Below are 19,604 nucleotides of genomic sequence, written 5' to 3'. Positions count from 1 at the left end.
GAACAATGCAATGTGTATTTTACAAGAGTAAAGCTCCTAAAGCAGTTTTTTATTTAGTGAGGAAACCTGATGGGGATGTTTTTGATGTTTTGACACAAATATATTATCATAAATAATGGTGTATCAGATAGCTGCTGATGATTTCTTCCCTTTCTTTCAATTTCTCAATCCTTAATCAAAACGAAATATTTTGGAGAGCAAATCTAATTTTCATGTGATGCATTTTAAACTTGTAGTCAGACACATGCAAGTTTAGAGAAGAAATATATGTCTATTCTGAATGACAGAAATGTAACTGACAAAGTACAACTGTTTGTTTCATTCCAGTCTTAGAACCTGGGCTACTGTTAGCTGTGATTGCATTCCCTTTTCTTGTGTAAAGTAGCAAAACAGGGAAATACTTTAAATTGGTGCCAAGTGCAGTGAAAACATGGGTTGGATTAGGCTTGGTTCTAAACTTTCAAGAGAAGGAATTTAGTTTATTGGCGGAAAATATGGGGTAACATTCTGAAGAATTAGTTTTAAGACAACTGAAATTACAGCTTTTAAAGGGTCTTTATAGAACAGAAAAAGTGAAAACTTAATCATGCACTTTTCTGAAACACCCTAATATCTCTTTGAGGATGAACAAGCTGCATGCATCTCCTCATTTAAGATAGTATGTATATCCAAAAAAACACATTTAGAAATACCTTTGCCTATTTTAAAAGTGAAAACTTAATAAAATCTTTATATTTTACAAATACATGTCTGATAAGAGTAAGTGTGTGAGGAGGAGGAGGAGGAGAAGACTCAAATACTAGACACAGTTTGCAGGCGTGGGTGATAAGAAGAATTACACAGCTCGGAGGGAGAGGAGGAGGAGGAGGATTGAAAGGAACATAAAATCCTACAGATATTATAAGTTCATCAAGCCATGTGTTGGAAGTAGCTAACCCATAAGTGAAACTAAAGTATGTCTGCTCTGGAGTTTAATCCTAGCTTTTTCTTTAGTACACAGCAAACCCATCCATTTCCAAACTTACTCTTCTGTTTGGGGACAAAATGGAGAATTTTCTTTTACACTGAAAACAAAGCATATAAAATATTGCACAGTTTGTTCTTTAATTCCTTAAGTTATTCTTGTCTTAACTGACTATAAAGTCATTATAAAGACTTTTTTCTCTTACCTAGTATTTTGTAAACCTCTGTTGAACTTGATAACCTTTTATTTTATTGGACACCCTGCATTCATCTTTAAGTTGTAGCTATCACTGCTAATTTTATAGTCTTATATAGTCTTTTAGTCTTGTAGCTAAAGACATGAAGGAGGCTGAGTTCTGCCTAGAACTGTATTTAAAGATAGTGGGGTACTAAATAGCAATATCACATCTAAGGAATATAATATTCTTGCAATACTTGGGGTTGCCCAGCCTATTACAACTTCTCCTCTGTGTTATATAAGTGTTACTGCTTTCTTCAAACTCAGGGAAAGGAAAAGGCCTAAAGCATCACTGCCACTGGAGGTTCCTTAACTCAGATTCACAATTCTGTATGAAATTTCATTATTTTAAAGAGAAAAATGTACCTCTGCTTTTTTGTTATATAAGCCTTGCAGATAGTAAAGCATTTGAGGCAGAAGTGCTGTAATTCTGTCTTCTGTCACAGTCTTTAGGTTTTTGCCCTTAAGAAATTTTATAACATTACAGCACTTACGTACAATTGTTGAATACAATTATCATCATGGTATAGTTGTGTAAAAAATAGAGAGCAGCCTCTCAAGCTCATAGAAAAAATTCATCATTTAAAAACCCCTAGAATCTGTTTGCATTGCTGTGTGGCTGAGAAAATGGGTCAGAGCATTGGGGATGCTGATCCTGTATCAGATGGAAAACAGCTCTGAGGTAGGGATTGCCTTGAAGGCCTTAATACCTCTTTCTGCAGAGGACTTGTAATAGAGATTAACAGCCAGGAAAGCATTCCTGATGTGGAACTGCAAACTCCCAAATTTATTTAGGCTGTCTTTGGAAATTAGGATGTGAACCTCTCCAGATCCTAAGGCAGTCAAGAGCTGTGAAGTGCCAAAGTGTTTTAATGCCTCTACGGCTCCACTTGTTTTCTCAAGTTTGGTTTCCTTGTTGTACCCAGATTTGGTTCAGAAGATGCCCTTCTAGGTTATCTTGCTATTGTTTCATATTTAATTCACTCTTTTCCATGTTTGCTGTGTTTTCAAAGGGATTGTCTGCTGGAGCAGGTGGTGTTTATTTTCAGACAAATTACAGCTTAGATACCCTGTTAGCCTTGATGTCCAGGACTCCCAAAGGAGAGCAGAAACGACTTTGCTTGTACAAGTCCTGAGTCATTAAGGGCATTTTTGGAAGCAGTGCTGTGCTAAATGAGTGGTCCAGCAGCTTTTCCATTACTTTTCCTTGGCAAGTTTCCATCCATCCATACTTTACCTAATGTGACAGCACCAAGCACACATGAACACTGCTTAGCTTGCAAAGTAGAAGATTTTCTCCATGTATTTTGTATCCACCACTGTGTCAGATATTCTAGCTCACATCTCCATTTAAAAAACAGCAAAAAAGGGCCTTTCTTTGAACTTAGTGTTTGTAGGGTTTAATTTTGCTGTCATGGAACAAGTTCAAAAGTACAGTGGGCTAAAGCAGGTCCTGGAAAATGTGTATGTAAAATGTGTGTGTATTTTTGTGTATACAAAACTCACAAATCTTTGTGTCCTGGTTTATATGAAGGATGATTTGGAATGCTTGGTACCAGGATTCACCTGGGGTCTTAACTTGATCTTGTGCTTTATAGATCTCCATTTGAGCCCAAGGTTTTCACTGCCTTTTGCTTGCTAATGAAATAATTTTCTCACTGAGGATAGCACTGACCATGCTACTGGTTCTTCTATTGGCCTGTATTTATGGCATAAAGTGTGTTAAGCACAGAAGATTGTGTTTTATCTCAGCAGCAGTAGAATGTCTTTTTCCATCATACCATTTGCCAGTCCATTTTACAGAGTCTTTAATAATAAGGATGAAGATGAAGTTTTTAAATAAGGCCTCTGATAAACAGGCCCTGAGCATGCAAAGCATCTGTGTTCCTGTGTGCACAGCAACCTCCAGAATATCCCCTTAGGAATCTTCTGGGACATGGTGCATTGTGTCTGAATGGAGAGCATTCCTTACCTGGCCTCAGTTAGTTTGAGATGGCTTCCTCTAGCCAGGAGTGTGATGGTTTTGGTGCAGCTTCCAGGAAAGAAAAGTCCTGTTTTATTCATATTGACTTTAGTATAGGGCTGACCAGTTTCTGATCAGGATTTCTTGTGCTGGGAGCCCTGTAAGGGCTCTACCAAAACAGCAAAAGAGGGCAAAATAACTCAATGCTAATAATCTTGCAGTGCTGTTTCTTTGGTGTTATGTCAGTGAATAAGTTGCATTGCAAGCCAGCAGCCTGTGAGCTGAATCTTCTAATTTTAGATAGTTTGGCATGGCCCAGTTCTTGTGCCCCAAAATTCTTTGAATCGGGTTTAAAGGATGAGTGGGAATATCCTCAGCCCAGAACCAGTCCTCTGCTCAGGTGATCTGAGTTGCAGAGTTGCTCAGAGAAAAACAAATGAAAGAAGGGAAGAAAGAGGATGATGCATGTTTTGGAGGCTTCTAATCAGTGCAGAGCATTCATGAAGTGCTGTGAAAGGGCTTGGATGTCAGTGGGCTTTTGCAGACCATGGTGGAGTTGTTTGCTTGTTCAGTGCTTGGCAAAGAATTCCACAAAGTGTAACTTAAATTTTTCTCTCTAGACTTTGGTGATCCTGGTTGGAATGATGCTGCCATTTGCTGGACATGCATAAGTTTGGTTAAGGAGATTGTACAGTGCCCTTTTATTTTTCTTTTAACAATATGGCCTATTTATGTGGAATACTCAGCTGCTCTCATGGAGAACTAGACACTGGGAATCTCTCCACATTTACTAAATTCTAGATGTTCCCTTCCTGTACTAAGCCCTAATTAAATTCTGCCAGCAGGGAGGTGCATCTCTAATTTTCACCCAAAAAAAGGGAATAGATTTGGAGGCAGCAGTACCTTTGACAGGATTGACAACATTCTTGATGATTTAGTTGTATTGGTTTGAATTTCCACATTAACAGTATTGAGCGGGTTACTTTCTTTAGAGCAGAAACTGAACAGACTCTGAGTGATTTAGCATTTCCTAAATCCCAGAAAACACAGAACACAGTACTCCACTGCTGCTGCCAAGAAATCCTGGCAAGATAAGGGAGTTAGTACTGGCAGACAGCATCCTTTTGTATTGCTTCTGGAAATGACTGCAAGCACCATGATTCCACTGCTGCTTTTCCTTGTTCCAGTCTCCTTGGATTGGAGACAGGAAAAGCACCTGAAGTGATGAATCTCATCATCTGACTTTTGTTCATTGCCTTTGGTTTGAGCTGCTGGGAAGAGATGACTGTATCACAGGCTGGGACATGAACAAGGCTTTTTAAGTTTTTAACACTTTTCTGAGGTGTCTTTTGTGGACAGTTGTGATTGCTGCAATATCCTCTCTTTGAAATAAGGCCTAGCATACAGATGACAGCTATAGATAGCAGGAAGTCAGAGAAGGTGAAAATTGTACTTGGTATTTTATCTCCCCAAAGAGAATACAGATGATGAAAGAAAACACTACAGGTGTGATGGAAAGGGGACAGACAAAGAGCTTACAAAACAAAGGATGTGCTAGTACAAGGCAAGCAAGTTTACAGCAGTGGGGTTTATTCATGGCCATTTCTGTTCATGTGAGAGAACTCAGAGGAACAGAAAGGAGAATGAACAGGATATCCTAAGTTGTGTTAAAATTAAACCTACATGTAAGTGCTTGTGGGTGCATTGCAGACTTGTGCCCCCAGTTTATTTCTTTGTATGCTGTTCTCCAGTGTGGAGTGCAGAGGTAACTGTCCTTAACTACTCTTCACTGTTGTAAGCAGGGAAAACATGATCATGTCTCCATGGGATCATGAGTATCATCATGTCAGTATGTGTGAGTGGCACATACCAAAGGTGTGATGACAAGCTTCAGTCTGTAGAGAAGCAGTATTTTGAGGAAAAATTGAAAATCAGAAATGTGGTTTCAAGGGGAGAAGAAGCTGAAGTTGCTATGCACGTATTTTTCAGTAGGCAGATACAGTACAGAATGCTGTTATTACTCGCTGTACACCCTTTTTGAAGGTGGTGGGTGGACAACCTGAAACACTCAAAAGAAAATGATTTCCCAGAGGAGCTGACTTTCCAAAACAACCACTCAGTATGCATGATTTCAAGATTGGAGTACAGCAAGTAAAATGACCCTGATGCCTTTCCAAGCATCCCATGCAAGTCTCTGGTTTATATGTTTGGCCTTTCTTACCAAGCACTAACCATGCAAAATGCCTTTCATACTCTTCCCATTGCCTGGCTTTTCAGAGGGAGATGTCCGTGGGAGAACAAACTGTCAGCTGGTGTGTGTATCTCAGAAGGCTTTCTGATCTTCTTTCCGTGCTCCCACTGACCTCTGGAACAGTCTTAAAACCAAGCCTGTTTTTAAAGCAGTTACAGTCTTCACATTCACATCTCTTCATTTCAGCTGGGTAGAAGCTCTGGCCAAGAGCTGCATCTCATCTGTCAAAATAATAATTCTGGCCTATAGCTTGTTGTTCTTTTTCAGCTGGGGCTTCAATTCAGAGAGGCTGATGCAGTCCAAGTGAATTGTTCTTCCAGTCCTCTCCCAGAGAGCTTTCCCTAGGCATGCATCCATTTTTCAATCACCAGATTGAGTACACAGCTGTCACACAGTGAAAATGTAGCTATTTCCAATTGTGTGTTTAGATATGGGTCCATTATACAGCGATGCCACCAGTTCTGTGCTGTGCTAGGTTCACATACAATCCTGTGGCAGGAAAGCAATAGAGCCTCTTCAGAGCCTATAAAACAGCAGTGTAACCATTTATATGGGAGGTTCACCATCTGCAGATGGAGAAAAGCAGTCTAGACTGGTTTTCTGTGAGAACCTTAGGAAAGTGGTAAGTAGAAATTGCCAGAACACTCAGTAAAGATGGATGGTTGCCTTGGGCTTCTGTGCCATATGTTGAGTGTGATGTATCTAATTTTTTATCTCCATATAATAAATGAAATGCTGACTTGTCTTGAGGTAAATGTCAACATTCAGTAAAAAAATCGTGGTATTTTTAAGTTGGAGCTTCTGTCAAGAAACTTGTTCTTAGAAATTATTACTTTCAAAGGGAAAGTAAGTAAATATAGTTAGTCTGTATTTGGAGCATCATGGAAATTATAGACAAATTTGGGTTTAAAGTGATCTCTGGTATCTGCCTCCTTCTTGAACAAGGGTTGTTATCAAAGGTAGATGAGGTCACTGGGTGCCATGTCCATTTGAGGGGTACGTACCTCAGGATGTGCTTGTAAGAATGGCATTTCCAGAGCCTTTCTGAGCAGCTTGTCCCAGTACTCAGGCAGTCTCACCAAAGAATTTTTCCCCTCATGTTTGATTGGAATTTCCCATCTTGCTGCCTGTGTTGTCCTTTCATGAGGGAGAGTGTAACATTTTTTCTCCACTTTTGCCTTCAGGCAGTGGAGTGCAGCAATTAAATCCCTTCTCCCACCTGAGCAAAGCCAGCCCTGCCAGCCTCCCCTCCTGCATCCTCTGCTCAGCCCCCCAGTGCCTCAGGTCCTCCCTGACCTTTCCCCACTTTGACAGGGTCACTCTCCCACCAGTGACCCCAGACTGGTCACAGCTGGGCAGACCAGATCCATGGTCACTGTGCTGCCCTTGAGTCATCACAGAGTGTCAGTGACCTCCCTTGTGGGGTCTGGGGGTTGTATGTGCCTACAGGTGGGTGTAAAGTGTGGGTAAGTACTGAGGGTGCCCAGGAATCCCAGAGCAGCAGGGGTTCCACAGCCAGAGCTGTGGCTCTCAGTCTGCAGCAGCAGAGATCTGCTCTTCCAGCAGCTCCCACTCCATGACAGCATGGGCTTTCCAGTGCACCACCCCTTTGGAGAGTGCTTTAAAGAGCAGAAAAACTCTTACACAATCCAGAGATGGGATTGTCCTTCTTACAGCTGTTTATGTGTTTATAATGTATCTCTAGCGCTGATTCTTCATGACAAAAACCTTGATTTGGGTTTTATTCTTTTTTATATGAGGACAAATTAATTTCATTAATCTTGCCCTGTGTAGCCAGTCTGTCCTGAAAGTAGCTGGGAACATAGTACCAGGTTGCCACAGTTAAACCTATGAGACATTGTCTTCCATGGATGCTAAGAACCATCATTACAAATGCTTACCACAGCACCTGCCTCTGGGCTGTCCTTGTGTGCATGTGAGTCAGAAGTGGTTTTGTTCTTAGAGGCCTTTAGGGAGAGTCAGAAAATGAAATGTGTGAAGTGCTGTGGCCTCAGCCCATCCTGGGCATGCAGTCAGAGCTGTACAGAAAGGAAAAGAGAAGCATCATTGTCATTTTCAAAAGCTGTAGTTTTTGTTCAGTGAGAGGGTGGTGTACAAAAAAAATATCCCAAATCTATGGGAATTTTCAGCTCTTGCAATACACAAACTGATCTGAAATTCAGAGTATCACAGCAGCATGCTTACCTCTTGTGCTTCTCTATAAGCAGTTTTCACAGTTTTTCAGTTCAATCTTTTTAGTCCCACACAGACATATCGAGGTATTAATACTTCATTTTCTGGACAGAAACTATATTCTTGTGTAGTCTACCCTTGTGGCTAAATGCAGCTCCATTTCCATTCTTCTCCAGGGATCTGTGAGTAATAGCAGAGAGTTTCTCAATGTCCTTGGGAATCAGCCCCGTTGGAGTGTGCTCTCCTGGGAAAGCTGGTCCAGCTCTTCCTATGAATAAATACATTGCCATGAGATACAGAGGGGACACTTGGGTCTTTGTCTCATCTCAGGAGAATAACAATGTTCTCTGTGGTGTGTTCAGAGATCTATCCCAGTGATCACTTCTGCCTGCTCTTAACATTTATTTCTGTTTAGAAACCTGGTATTTTATGAAGTCATCCAATTTTTTTCAGCTGTAAAATGCAAACTGTCAATCCTGCGCTAAGAGTGGAATAAGGAAAGTCGTGAATGACTGTTTATTAGTGATAGTAACTTTAGAAGTTAAAGGCCTGTTCATAGGATCAGCAGAAATGTCAGCAAGGGGTGTTCCTGTTTTCTTGGCTGCCATGTGTGAATGCAGTGAGTTATGTTGGCTGTAGCCCACTTGGATGGCACTGCAGTTCACAGCTTGAAGAAGCCAAGTGCTCGTAAATAGGCTAAATTTACAGGTGATTTAACAACTCCAGTTTGTAAATTGGAACAGAAAAGTGTCTATTTTCAGGAGACAAGTAGACAAGTATTTTGTAGTAAATGTTTTGATAGAGTGGCATCCCATCCTAGAATTGTGCTAGGAGGGTCTGCCTGGTTTTTGGAATGCTTTTCTGGATCAGTTGTTTTCCCATGTCTTAGACATGGAAAATAGTTTGATGTTTAAACCACCTGGAAGGAATTAGATTCCTGTGGCTGCTTGGGCAATTGGTGAGCCAGAGCTGAAAGAGACTAGTTTAGCAAATTAGACCAGATGAATCCATGTCTGGGCACAAGTAGGGGCTCTCATAGTTGCCTCAGGGCTTTGCAGCTTTTCATATTCATTACACCCATACAGAGAAAGTCAGTTTTGCCCTCACCTAACACAGAGCAAGTGTCCCATGGAAGCATTGCCTGCCCTGAGGGGATCTCATGTCCCCGTGTCTGTTCTGGATTCCCCATCAGTATCTATCTCACCATTTACTCCCACCATTGGAGTATTAAAAAAAACTCTTTCAGATTTAGAGTCATCCAAGAAGCTAATTCAAGTTTTATTTAATTATAGTCATAAATGGATTTTTTGTTGGCTAATTTCAAGTGATTAGTTATAGTCTTAAATGGATTTTATTTGTGATTCAGACTTCTAGTTCAGCCTCCAACATGCAGTCTGACAGGTAAATACCCATCAGATACATGTGTAGCTCTTGTTATACATATTATATTGTATTATTTATATATATTATTATTATATTTTGAAATGTCTGATGTGTTCAGGTACTTGGCACAATCACCACACTGCACACGAGTGGGTGAGGCTGTGTTTAAGCCTGGCTCAGTGCAGCACTGCCAGACCCTTGGGAGCCTGGCAGCTCTGCCAGGGCTCCCCAGGGGCTGCAGGGAGGGGCTGCACTCCAGCCCTGTGTGATTTCCTTCCTTCATCCTCGCTGGAGGGGCAGCAGTGCATGGGGGTGGGCGGGGGCTGGACATGGGGCTCTGCAGAGCCTGGGTGTGTGCTGCTGCTGCTGCTGCTGCTGCTCTGCAGGAACAATGTCCCCAGGTAAGTGGCTGCTCCTCAGATCCAGTCACAGGCTGTAGCTTTGAGTGTGAATTCCCTCTGGTTTCTGAGATAGCTGTGATGTTGTGCTGACACCTTTTGATGGAAAGCGTTATTTCTGCAGTACCCATGACTGTGTCTGTTACGTTGTAGGCGTTTGAGCTAGCGACTGGAGATTACTTGTTTGAGCCACACTCTGGTGAAGACTATTCCAGGGATGAAGGTATGACTCTTTTGAGGTATTGTAAGAGTTTCTTCATATTTTCATACACCTTCTCTTAAATTTCCAGTGAGCTTACAGTGGGGTTTAAGTTTTGTATTTGTTTTGAGTAGAACTGTTCATACACATTGTTTTCAGAATATAAATATGATTTTTTTTCTTTTTAGTTTTAAGTTCCACCACTAGCAGTGGGTGGGCAAAAACTGCCTTCTGCAGATATTCATCTACTTAACAACTGCCTGAAGGAATTAAACTACCCTTCTTGTAAGATTGCATATGTGTGGAAACCTGATTGAAAATAGCATTTTAGTTTAGAAAAGAAACGACAAATTTGAATTTTATTCTAGTATTCTCTTTACAAGAGTGACACTGGAATAATGTTTACATTGTGTATTTTTATTTGTATTAGGCAATTACTAATTATTTTTTTTTAAATCAGAGTTAACTCCTGCTTCCATCTGTATACCTGTCCATTTTCATGCTTGTTTGCTTGTAAATGCTCTTTGCAGTGGTAATGTTGGCATCATTCATTGTTCCTAAATGCTACTAATGATGCCAGAGCTCTGCTGATCCTGGAAACCTCTGCATGGATTTGCTGCAAACATTGTTGATTTGAAACTATTTCTGATTTTTTACTAATTCCAGTTTCTTTCCTCTTCTTTTTTATCCCATCCTTTCCCTGCCCCTTCCACCCCCGTATCCTTTTTTTCTCTCCCTCATAGACCACATAGCACACATCATAGAGCTGCTAGGCAATATCCCAAGGCACTTTGCTCTATCTGGAAAATATTCTCGGGAATTCTTCAATCGCAGAGGTAGTACCTCTTCTTTTTGAAAGGTGCCGTGATGCAGACAGAAGTGGAATTGCTGTTGCTGGTTGTATCATGTCCCAGCGAGGAGCATTTCCTGAAATCACACAACAAAATTTTCATTTTGAAAAAGCAAAATTCCCAGAAATCTCTGACAATTTTTTTTTTTTTAACCCAAATGTTCTGAAAAATAACTATTGGTACATTTTAAATTTCATGGCAAAACTTGTTTGTGGCAGCTGGCACTCGTTGTTTTGAGAAGGAAGTTTTGCTGAAAGCATCTTTCCAAAGTAGCCACTGAGTGAGCAGTGTGCACGTGTGTTTTTCACCAGGATCAATCTATTTCTGTCTGTACCGGGCCAGTGTTAGTGTGTGCATGCAATGTACTGATTAAACTGTTGTATGTTTCTGTTTTGCTGGCAATGTTCTCCAATGCAGACCACATAGCATTGATCATTGAACTGCTGGGAAAAATCCCTCGAAAATACGCTATGTTGGGGAAATATTCCAAGGAGTTTTTCACCAAAAAAGGTAACGGTATTTATGCAACGCTAATTTAAAGCATAATACTATCCAAAAGGAGAAAATGTTCATTTACGGGTACTGAAGAAATAGATCCATTTAAATGGAGAGCACTTACTAAAGAAGAACTGTGATGTAAACTTGGCTTTCTGGGAAAAGCCCCAATTTGAGGTGTTCATTTCAGTATTTCATTTCAAATTCATTTGGGCATGTACTCAGCAAAGTGTGGATGTTAACAAGTGTCTGTGTGAATCTGTTGTCTAATGTTCCTGTAAGTGTGATGCATAGCTTTTAGTGTGGTGAAAAATCATCTGTCAGCAGCTTTGGATCCTAGCTAGTGGTCCAGCAGGTGCTACTGGTAAGGAATGACAGAGGCAGGAAGGGAATACCTGGGCAGTGGACACTGAGCTGTGTGGCTGCTGTCACACCCAGGGAGCAGGCAGAGCAGATGGAACTTGGCCCAGGCTGCTCTTCAAGGCAGGTTTTGACTCGTGGGAGAATGTGGTGATGCCTCAGGTGTGCTCCATCCCCTCGGTTATGAGACAGCCCGTGCTGTGTGGAGGGACAGGAGCAGGAGCATCCTGTTACATGGTGGGGGAGCACCCATGGCTGTCAGCCACAGCTGGGGAGGGCACTTTGCTGCTGACAGAGCTGGGGGTTGCCCTGCCCGTGGCTGCAGTGAGGTGTCGGTGTCTGGGGGCTGAGCTGGCGGCTCTGGAGCTCAGGATAGTGAGGCTGAGCACAATCAGTGATTCACCCTGCCATGCCCTCCCAGCAGTGATTCACCCTCCCTCCTGCTCTGTGCTGGATATTCCTGCTGCAGCAGGGACTCCCTGTGCCTCCGTGTCCTTAAGGAGGCTGCTAATGGTGTTGCAGTGCAGAGAAGGGCAGCAGTGATGATCTAGGGGGGAGGCCGAGATTCCTGGGGCTTTGGAGTGTGGAGTAAAGGTTTACATAATCAGAAAGCCAGTGGATAAGCTGAAGGCAAGCTGCTGTTTGCCAGCACTCCCCATGTAAGAGCTGGGGGAAAGGCAGTGAAATTTGCAGAGGGTGGCTTTAAAACAAGGGCTTCCCTGCACAGCAGGCAGTGAGCTTCAGGAGCTGGGTGCCTCAGCAGGCAGAGAGAGGGGGCCTGTGTCAGTGGGCTTCAGTCTCCTGGCAACTGAGATGTCCATGAGGCCCACAGGTCTGGAAATGTATCAAGCAGTAAGAGGGCTGGGCAGGAGATACAGCAGCACCTCCAGACAGGGATTGCAGCTGCTGGAGTGTATCTCACATTTCTACTTTTCACCTTACAGCAGATAGGTTGGCGTTTTCTCATGATGTGACAGAGATGTAAAATGACTTAGCAGTTACTCCGTAACTGCAGTGTTGGCAGTGCACAGGAGAGGGCAGTTCGTAAAATTCCTGTGATGTGGAGTCTCTGGTGCTTCCATGAGCATCTTCAACTGCAGAGTGTCACTGTTATCCTCTAGGGCCAAAATGTCAGTGACATTCCTCAGAGGCACTGGGAGTGCCTCTTGCGTCCTCAGGGTGGGATTTAAGGTAGGATTAAAGGCTTTGTTCACCAACCACACAACATATAAGTGCGAGTTTGCTGTGGAAGATTAAGTAGACTTGGATCCCACCTGTTTCTGCTTAAACCAGAGAATCTCAGATGCAAGACAAAGGAGTAACAAACCAAGCTGCTTTTTCAGATCGTACCAGTTATTCTACTGTTGCAGGCTGGGGAAGCTGAAATGTTTGTGGAACAAAACTGGAGGTGCCAAGTGTCCTGCTTCCTTGAGCATCTTTTCTATGCATCAGGCACCCTTTTCCCTGGACACCCCAGTGCTGCCAGCCTCTGGTGTCCCCAGCTGGGATTTGTGTGTGGTGGGCTGGCAGGGTATGAGAGGTAGGCTTCAGAGTTGGCCAGCAAGCTGCTGCATTTTGTACTCATCTGCTTGTGGCTTGAGCACTGGAGATCAGAAGCCTTGTGGTACAGGCCTGGGGCTCTTGGGACAATTTCTAGCTGTGGTCTAAGGGTGGGCTTAGAAATCTTGCTTTGAGTTCCTGTTTCAAAAACATCAGTCTTGGGTGAAAATCACTTTGAGTTTTGCTCCTGTCCATGAGCAAGTTTGACCTATAGAGGTGCTGTAAACATTTGAATTGTGCTACTGAAGTCCCAGGCAGAAATAAAAAGATGCTAGTAACTTAAAGAGTTCAGAGGATCAAGTCCTTTCTCAGTAATTGCCTGAAGCATTTTTAGACTTTCAAATAGGAGGATGCATTTAAAAGAGGAAAAGCATTTTTAAGTTACTTCTTATACTATTAACACAAATGCTCACTTATTTTTATAGGGTCTCATCTTGATTGACACTGTAACACAAATGCTCACATATTTTTATAGGGTCTCATCTTGATTGAACCCAGTAAAGGACTCCAGGGAGTCCTTTTCTTCAGTGTCTTCATGGAAGCTGTTTTGACTGTAAGAATTATTAATGTGTTTTGGCATTAAAACGTAAAATCCTTTTGTTATTCCTAGACCCTGGTCCCTTCTATTTTTCTTCTGCTATTTGCTAGTCCTGTTTCCTTGTGAGCTAAACTTCTGCAAGATGTTGGCCAGGTGCTGGCCTTGCCCTTTGGAAGCTGAGCAATGAGAAGCACTCATTGTCATGTCCTGGAAGGGAGGGAGGGCTCCCTCCACGCTCCTCACTTCCACCACTGCACCACCAGTCCTTGAATTAGTTCTTGGGATCATGTCATAGCAGCAGATTATATCCCATTGCTGCTTCCCCGGTTGTTCACATTATCCATGTCTTACTGTTCAGTAATCCATCCTCCTCTTGCTTGGTGACACCTCTTAAATTTGTCTTTGACAGATTTTATAGACTAGCTCTGGGTTTTTTTGTATTACGGTCAGCAGAGACAGCTTTAAATAGCATTTTTCTCCCCTGGTCCTTCAGAAATTTTTTTTAGTAATTTCCTTCTGGCTTAACATTTCCTATTTCAGAGACATCATTGCTACCTCTGCTTTGGCAACAGGAGATTTACAGCTCTGACAGCTCCGTTGTCCTCTGCAGGTTATCTCCTGTGTGCTTCACTATCAAAAATCCAAATAAAGAGCTTCTTTGAGGAAGCTCTCAGTATTACATTTTTAGCACTTCTTTGAAACTTCATGCTAATGCCCTGAATACAGATGGTGTCAGACTGGTGGGGCTTGTGCTTTTTAAATTCTTCCTTTAAATATAGATACAGCCTTGCTTTCCTCCAGCTACATGGTACAAACATCTTGAAATAGGTGAAAATGTGAGTGGCAGACACCACTTTTCCTGTGCTCTTCTCACTCTTTAGATGGAAATGAGAAGGACCCACATAAAAATTGTTCCTAAGACTTGTGTCCACTTCAAAATTAACACTTTGTGTTAATTTTCTTTTACTTTATTTTGTTTCTATAGTTAGCATCATGATCGTTACTGAAAACTGAAGCATTAGTTTAGGTGTGGTCCTTGCACAGATACTTTTCACTGAATCCTGTCTTCTTAAGTGCTTTTACAATCTTCACAGAATTTCTCGTGGAAAACTTCAGCCATAGTGCTAAAACAGTTTGTTCCTTAACAAAAAAACTGCTGAGTATTGTGCTGGCCTTAGCATGGGCATTCACAAAATGAGGAGTACTCAAAGAGCAAGAACTCTCCTTCCCTTACCAGGTCTGAGAGGGGAAAGATGCTGGAAATGACAAAATGTGAGTGCAGAGATGAAGACAGTACTGAATGGGAACACCCACCCACCCTCCCTCAGAGCTGAGCCTTATTTGGTACATGATTACAGCAGCCCTTGCAGTGAATGCTGGGAGCTGGAGAAACCATGGACACGATTTTTTACCTAGTAATTTTTTGCTTGCAGTCAGTAACAAGTCATTTTTCTATCACTTTTGGACAGTAATTTGATTTCATGCATTCCTGTTACATAATTTACTACCTGTTCTTGTAAGCAGTCACCAATACACTCTTTTGGAAACCTTCCAAAAGGTAAGATTTTCAGCAGTTAAGTTTCAGGGTTGCACAAAGATTTAAAGGACTGAGAGTGAGCCTGGAAATGAATATGCTGCTCCAAGGTGGGCTGCCCTTCCTATTGTGGGGGGAGGTTGTGGCCCCAAAGCAGAGCCTTTGTGTGTCTGGGGGTACTGGTGGGACATGCCTGCACTGTGAGTGTTCACACACAAACCAGAAGGTGGCCTCTGCTGGAATTCCTCCCTGTGGGTACCACACCTCGAGTTCCTGTTTCTGCTGCTTGGGTGATGGATTGTTTGCACGCTTGCTCTTGTGGGGACTTTGTGACAGCAGCTGGAGAGCTGCTTTTTCAGGCACTTCACTCTGTCTAGGACCTACTGCTGGGGGCTGAGGCAGCAGAAGCAGGGCCTGCTGAGCCTTTGGGGCTTTTTAATCCATTGCACTGAGATGTTCAGCCCCTGGGGCAGTCAGATGGAGATGGGTTACTTCTCCAGCCCTGGAACTTCCCTAGCTACAGGGATGTGTAGAAACTCTGGCCTGTGAGCTGATGTCAGATGGCATTTTATGGGCAGTAGGTTACAGCCAGGGACAAAGCACCCCACTGACAAACCACTTGGCTTACAAGTAGTGTGTCCTGGATGCCCCCATGCCAGGTGGTGAAGTGAGCTTGTGAAGCCTGTTCAGCTTCCTGTATTGGGTGAGACCCCATCACTCTTCTGAGTGCAGAAGCACCATGGGGGTCTCTCAAGTGCTTTTTGCAGTGGCCAGTGGAGACTGTCTGGCTTATACACATGCTGAAGATGGATTGCATTAAGAGTATAGAAATTTGGCAGAAAACAGCTGCCCTCGGGTTTTGGCTGGTCCCCAGAGAACAGAGGGGTTGGGTGTGGCAGGGCTTAATTACTGATTAGAACAGGTCAGGCACTCTTAAGTCTGGCCACATTCAGAAGGAACTTTCACATACACAGATTTATGGCCAGTGTAATTTGTTGCAGCAAGAGGCCATAGATTCATTAGACTGCTGGTGATAAATGCACTGGATCTATAGAGTGTAAGTGCACTACACACAGATGTTCCTGGCTGTGGTCTGGCAGAGTCAGAAGGCAGATGTTACCAGAGAGATGTCCCTGCTTTGGGGAGGAGAGAGGAGCAAGCCCATTGACTTGTCTGCAGGGTGGGGTCCTATTCTCATCCTCCATCCAAGGAGGATGTCCCATGTCAGATTTACACTTCTGGGAGAAGTGGAGGTGTGACTGTAGTGAAATTCCCTGTTACTGCCATCCTGAATGGTGAGGGGGCAGCCACACCACATGTAAATGAGGGATATTGAGGGCCTGGATTGCGAAGGCTGTGGGTCTAGTGCAAGGTGACAGCTCAGTATCCTGATGGCAGCAGTGAGGGTCATTTGGCCTGGCAGCTGCTTGTCCCTCTCGTGCCCACAGTAATCCCTTCACCACATACCTCTTGGCACATCTCACGGCTTTGGGCCTCATTCCTATGCAGTGGTGGAGCAGGAAACTGAAGAGTCTTCCCCATCATGCTGGATGACCCATGGACAGACCTGGGTAGTGTTGCTGGTTTGAATGGCAGAATGATTCTCACCTCCTTCCTTTTGGTCTGGGATGCATTGCTAGGTTGGCAGAAGTCGCCCCTCTTGGGGGCAGCTCCAGTCCTGCAGCTGCTGCCACCATTTTTGTTGGTGGTTGGTTGAAAGAGACCTGGGCAGCAGCAGGTGCTTCCCTCTCAGTAAAGACTCAGACCAGCCTTTCTGGGGGTATTTGCCTGGGAGATGGAGCAGGATCTTTGGAGCACCAAACCTCTGCTTGGCTTGGTTAGGAATGAATCAGTGCTCTGCTGCACTGCTGGCAAATGTCACATGGTGAGGCAAGAACCTGTGTTTCTGAGACCTCCATCTTGGGATAGGAGCAGATTCTGTGAAATTTGAGTTCCTTGGCTGATTAAGAAGGAGAGGCCTGCAGTGTGGTTTAGCCATGGTGGGAGCATGAGTGTGAATGAGTGCCTGTGTGCACAGGAGAGTGAAGTCCGCAGACAACATCACTGGAGTCCACGTGTAACGTGCTGATGGCTGTAGGAACAGTTTTTGGCTTGGACATGGAACATACCCATCTCCTTTGAGGACCTCGAGCAAGCTTGGTGTGCGCTGCCCTTCTAAACAGTGATTGCCAGCCTGGTGAAGGTGCTGTGAAGGCAGAGTGGGAGAGAAACGGAACAGGGATTAGTTGCTGACACGAGTAACCAAGTGTTTTTCTAATGCCATCAATATTTCTGTTTGCAGGAGAACTCCGACACATTACCAAGTTGAAACCTTGGAGTCTTTTTGATGTGCTTGTGGAGAAGTATGGTTGGCCTCATGAAGATGCTGCACAGTTTACAGATTTCCTGATCCCCATGCTAGAAATGGTCCCAGAGAAACGTGCTTCAGCTGGAGAATGCCTTAGGCATCCATGGCTGAATTCTTAGCAGAATCTTCCAGCTGTAAAAAAAAAAAAAAAAAAGCCAGCAACTACTTTCCAATGCGTTGGACCTAAATGGTGACTGTCACAAAATCTTTAGCAGGATCACACGTGAGCTGGCTTCAATCCTCAGACCTTTATTTTGCTTGAGGTACTGTTTGACATTTTGCTTTTTGTGCACTGTGTTCTTGGGGAAGGGTAGTCTTTTTGTCCTCAGCTAGTAGTTTACTCACCCACTTTCTTCAGAAAACACTTAACGTGTCTTTAAGCATTGTTTCTTGTGTTGTGTGACATTCAGATGTCAGATTTTTGAACAAAAGAAACTTCCCCCCATGTGTTTTGGCAAGTTTTGTAACTATTTATGAAAAAAAAATATTTTAGCTGATGCATATTATATAATTTACGAGTGTAAGAAATTTATCAAGTCAGAACTGAGTTACGGCAAGGAATTGTACAATTTTATCTTCTGGCAAAGGGATGTCATTCTTGTATTATAGTGTATGTAAATGCACCCTGTAAATGTTTATTTCCATTTAAATATGGGACTGGGGACTCAATTTCAGAGTAAAGCGACTAAGTTTTAGAGAGCTTTATAGCAAACCAATTGCATGTAGTGGACTTTAAACTGCTTTAAGGAATTGTGTAAACTTTCTATTCTGTAGCAGTTCCTGTTCATTGGGTTTTAAACAAAGTGGCTCTGGTTTACAGGATTTCATTCCCCAAACAGCACTTTAAAGGAAGGCTAGACTTCTTTCTAATAAAGTATGCATTATCATTTAGCACTCCCTTTTAGAACTTTTGCCTATTTTAAGTGCTTTTAAGAAAAGAAAAATAGCAATTTCCCTTACAATGTGATAGTGAAGACATGGTACCATATGGTGTTGCCTTTTTATAAGCACTGTAAGTTGTACTATACCTTAAGAAAAAGAAAAAAAATTAAAAGTAGAGCATGAGAACCACTCTCTGTGTAGAATTACTGATCTTTTATAATAAAAGTGTGTGCTTGGCATCAGTTAAGGAAGGATATAGCTGCAGATATTTACAGTGCAGTGGGTAAAATAATCCAAGAAGCAAGATCATGCTCATTCCATTCATAGCTTTACATGTTTCTAAAACAAATTGCACTAGCTTTCTTCTTTCCCATCCGTAGACATACGACTGCCCATTGTAAGTTGCACGCAACAATTATGTGTTTCCTAGGAAAAAAAGCTGCATAGGCTGAAGCTTATAGGCAATACAGATTTTAGAATGTACAGTACGGAGGTGTGTTTGGGCCTCTTTTAGAAGTCAGTGGGATGAATGTAAGCTTACTCCTGATCTTCATGTAACTACAGTGCCACTTTTTTCTTGACTTTGTCCATATAAAATTTATTCACATGCCTTTGCAATAACTAGATTGTGAGAAGATAGCCCCATGCTGTAACAATAACCAGTTGTTTGAGGTGCTTGCAGTTGTCTAATTAAAGTGTTTTGTTTTTTCAGACAATGTTGCTGGTCATTGGAATCTTTGCCTAGCCACGACTCAGCTGTGGGGGTGCTGGAGGGGTGGGAGGTGGGGGCTGGCCTGTCCTGGCCAGAGAAAGGCAGCTTTCCATGTTCATTTATGGAACACATCACCTGGTGTTGGTCAGAGCAGCCCCACAGGCCCTGTGGCAGGAGGGGCTGTGGGTGGGAGTGGTTTGCTGGGTGAAATGTGACCAAAAAAAAAAAAAGCATCTTTCCTACCAGCTGTTCCGTAGCAAGTCCTGTAAACAAGGGAATGATTGTCCTGTCCCAAGCTGGGGCAGCCACTCCTCCAGAGAACTGCCAAGGCACCGCAGTGAGAAACTCTCTTGTCCAATGCTGAGGCCCCCACGGCAGTTGGGTTTCAGGACCAAGTCCCTTCACCCGCATCCTGGAACTGCTTTTAGTGGCTGCAAGGACAACGCTGCTCAGGATGATGCCACAATGGACTCAGCTGGAGGTAAAAATTACAATCAGCTTCACACCCAGCCCAGCTCTGTCGTGCCTGGTGGCTGCAACCAGTTACAAATGCATTCTTGACTACACAGAGAATGCTGGCACTGGAATGAAAAGTGCCAGGGGCAGCCCAAGGCTGGCACAGCTCTGCCCTCTGCTTGGCCTTGGTACTTCAGCAGCACTGGGGAGCCCTGGCCAGGCCTCATCCTGTTCTGCTCCCCAGTGCAGCAGCTCCCTAT

At 43.2% G+C, this 19,604-nt stretch overlaps 1 protein-coding gene and 1 long non-coding RNA gene across 4 annotated transcripts in view; one reads left to right on the top strand and one right to left on the bottom strand.

Moving 5' to 3' along the window:
- SRPK2 (SRSF protein kinase 2) overlaps positions 1-18,893 on the top strand; it is a 128,009-nt gene extending 109,116 nt beyond the window's left edge. The window contains exons 14-17 of one of the 3 annotated variants that reach the window (XM_050986927.1): positions 9,543-9,612; positions 10,332-10,424; positions 10,857-10,949; positions 17,229-18,893. In XM_050986927.1, the coding sequence (XP_050842884.1) occupies positions 9,543-9,612; positions 10,332-10,424; positions 10,857-10,949; positions 17,229-17,413 (441 nt within the window). In that variant the 3' untranslated portion in view covers positions 17,414-18,893. The remainder of the gene's footprint in view (positions 1-9,542; positions 9,613-10,331; positions 10,425-10,856; positions 10,950-17,228) is intronic. The other 2 variants (XM_050986934.1, XM_050986937.1) reach the window with 2 other exon arrangements.
- LOC108961579 (uncharacterized) lies at positions 11-17,217 on the bottom strand. Its single transcript, XR_001989931.3, has 3 exons — positions 16,394-17,217; positions 10,432-10,515; positions 11-7,876 (listed from the first exon to the last, which is right to left on the bottom strand). It is a non-coding gene; the product is annotated as an uncharacterized LOC108961579 (long non-coding RNA).
- Positions 18,894-19,604: the final 711 nt, after the last annotated feature.

The sequence above is a fragment of the Serinus canaria genome, chromosome 1A (assembly GCF_022539315.1).
Source record: "Serinus canaria isolate serCan28SL12 chromosome 1A, serCan2020, whole genome shotgun sequence".
Lineage (NCBI taxonomy): Eukaryota > Metazoa > Chordata > Aves > Passeriformes > Fringillidae > Serinus > Serinus canaria.
Note: the sequence above shows the minus strand (reverse complement) of the source record. Positions and strands in the feature narration are given on the sequence as shown.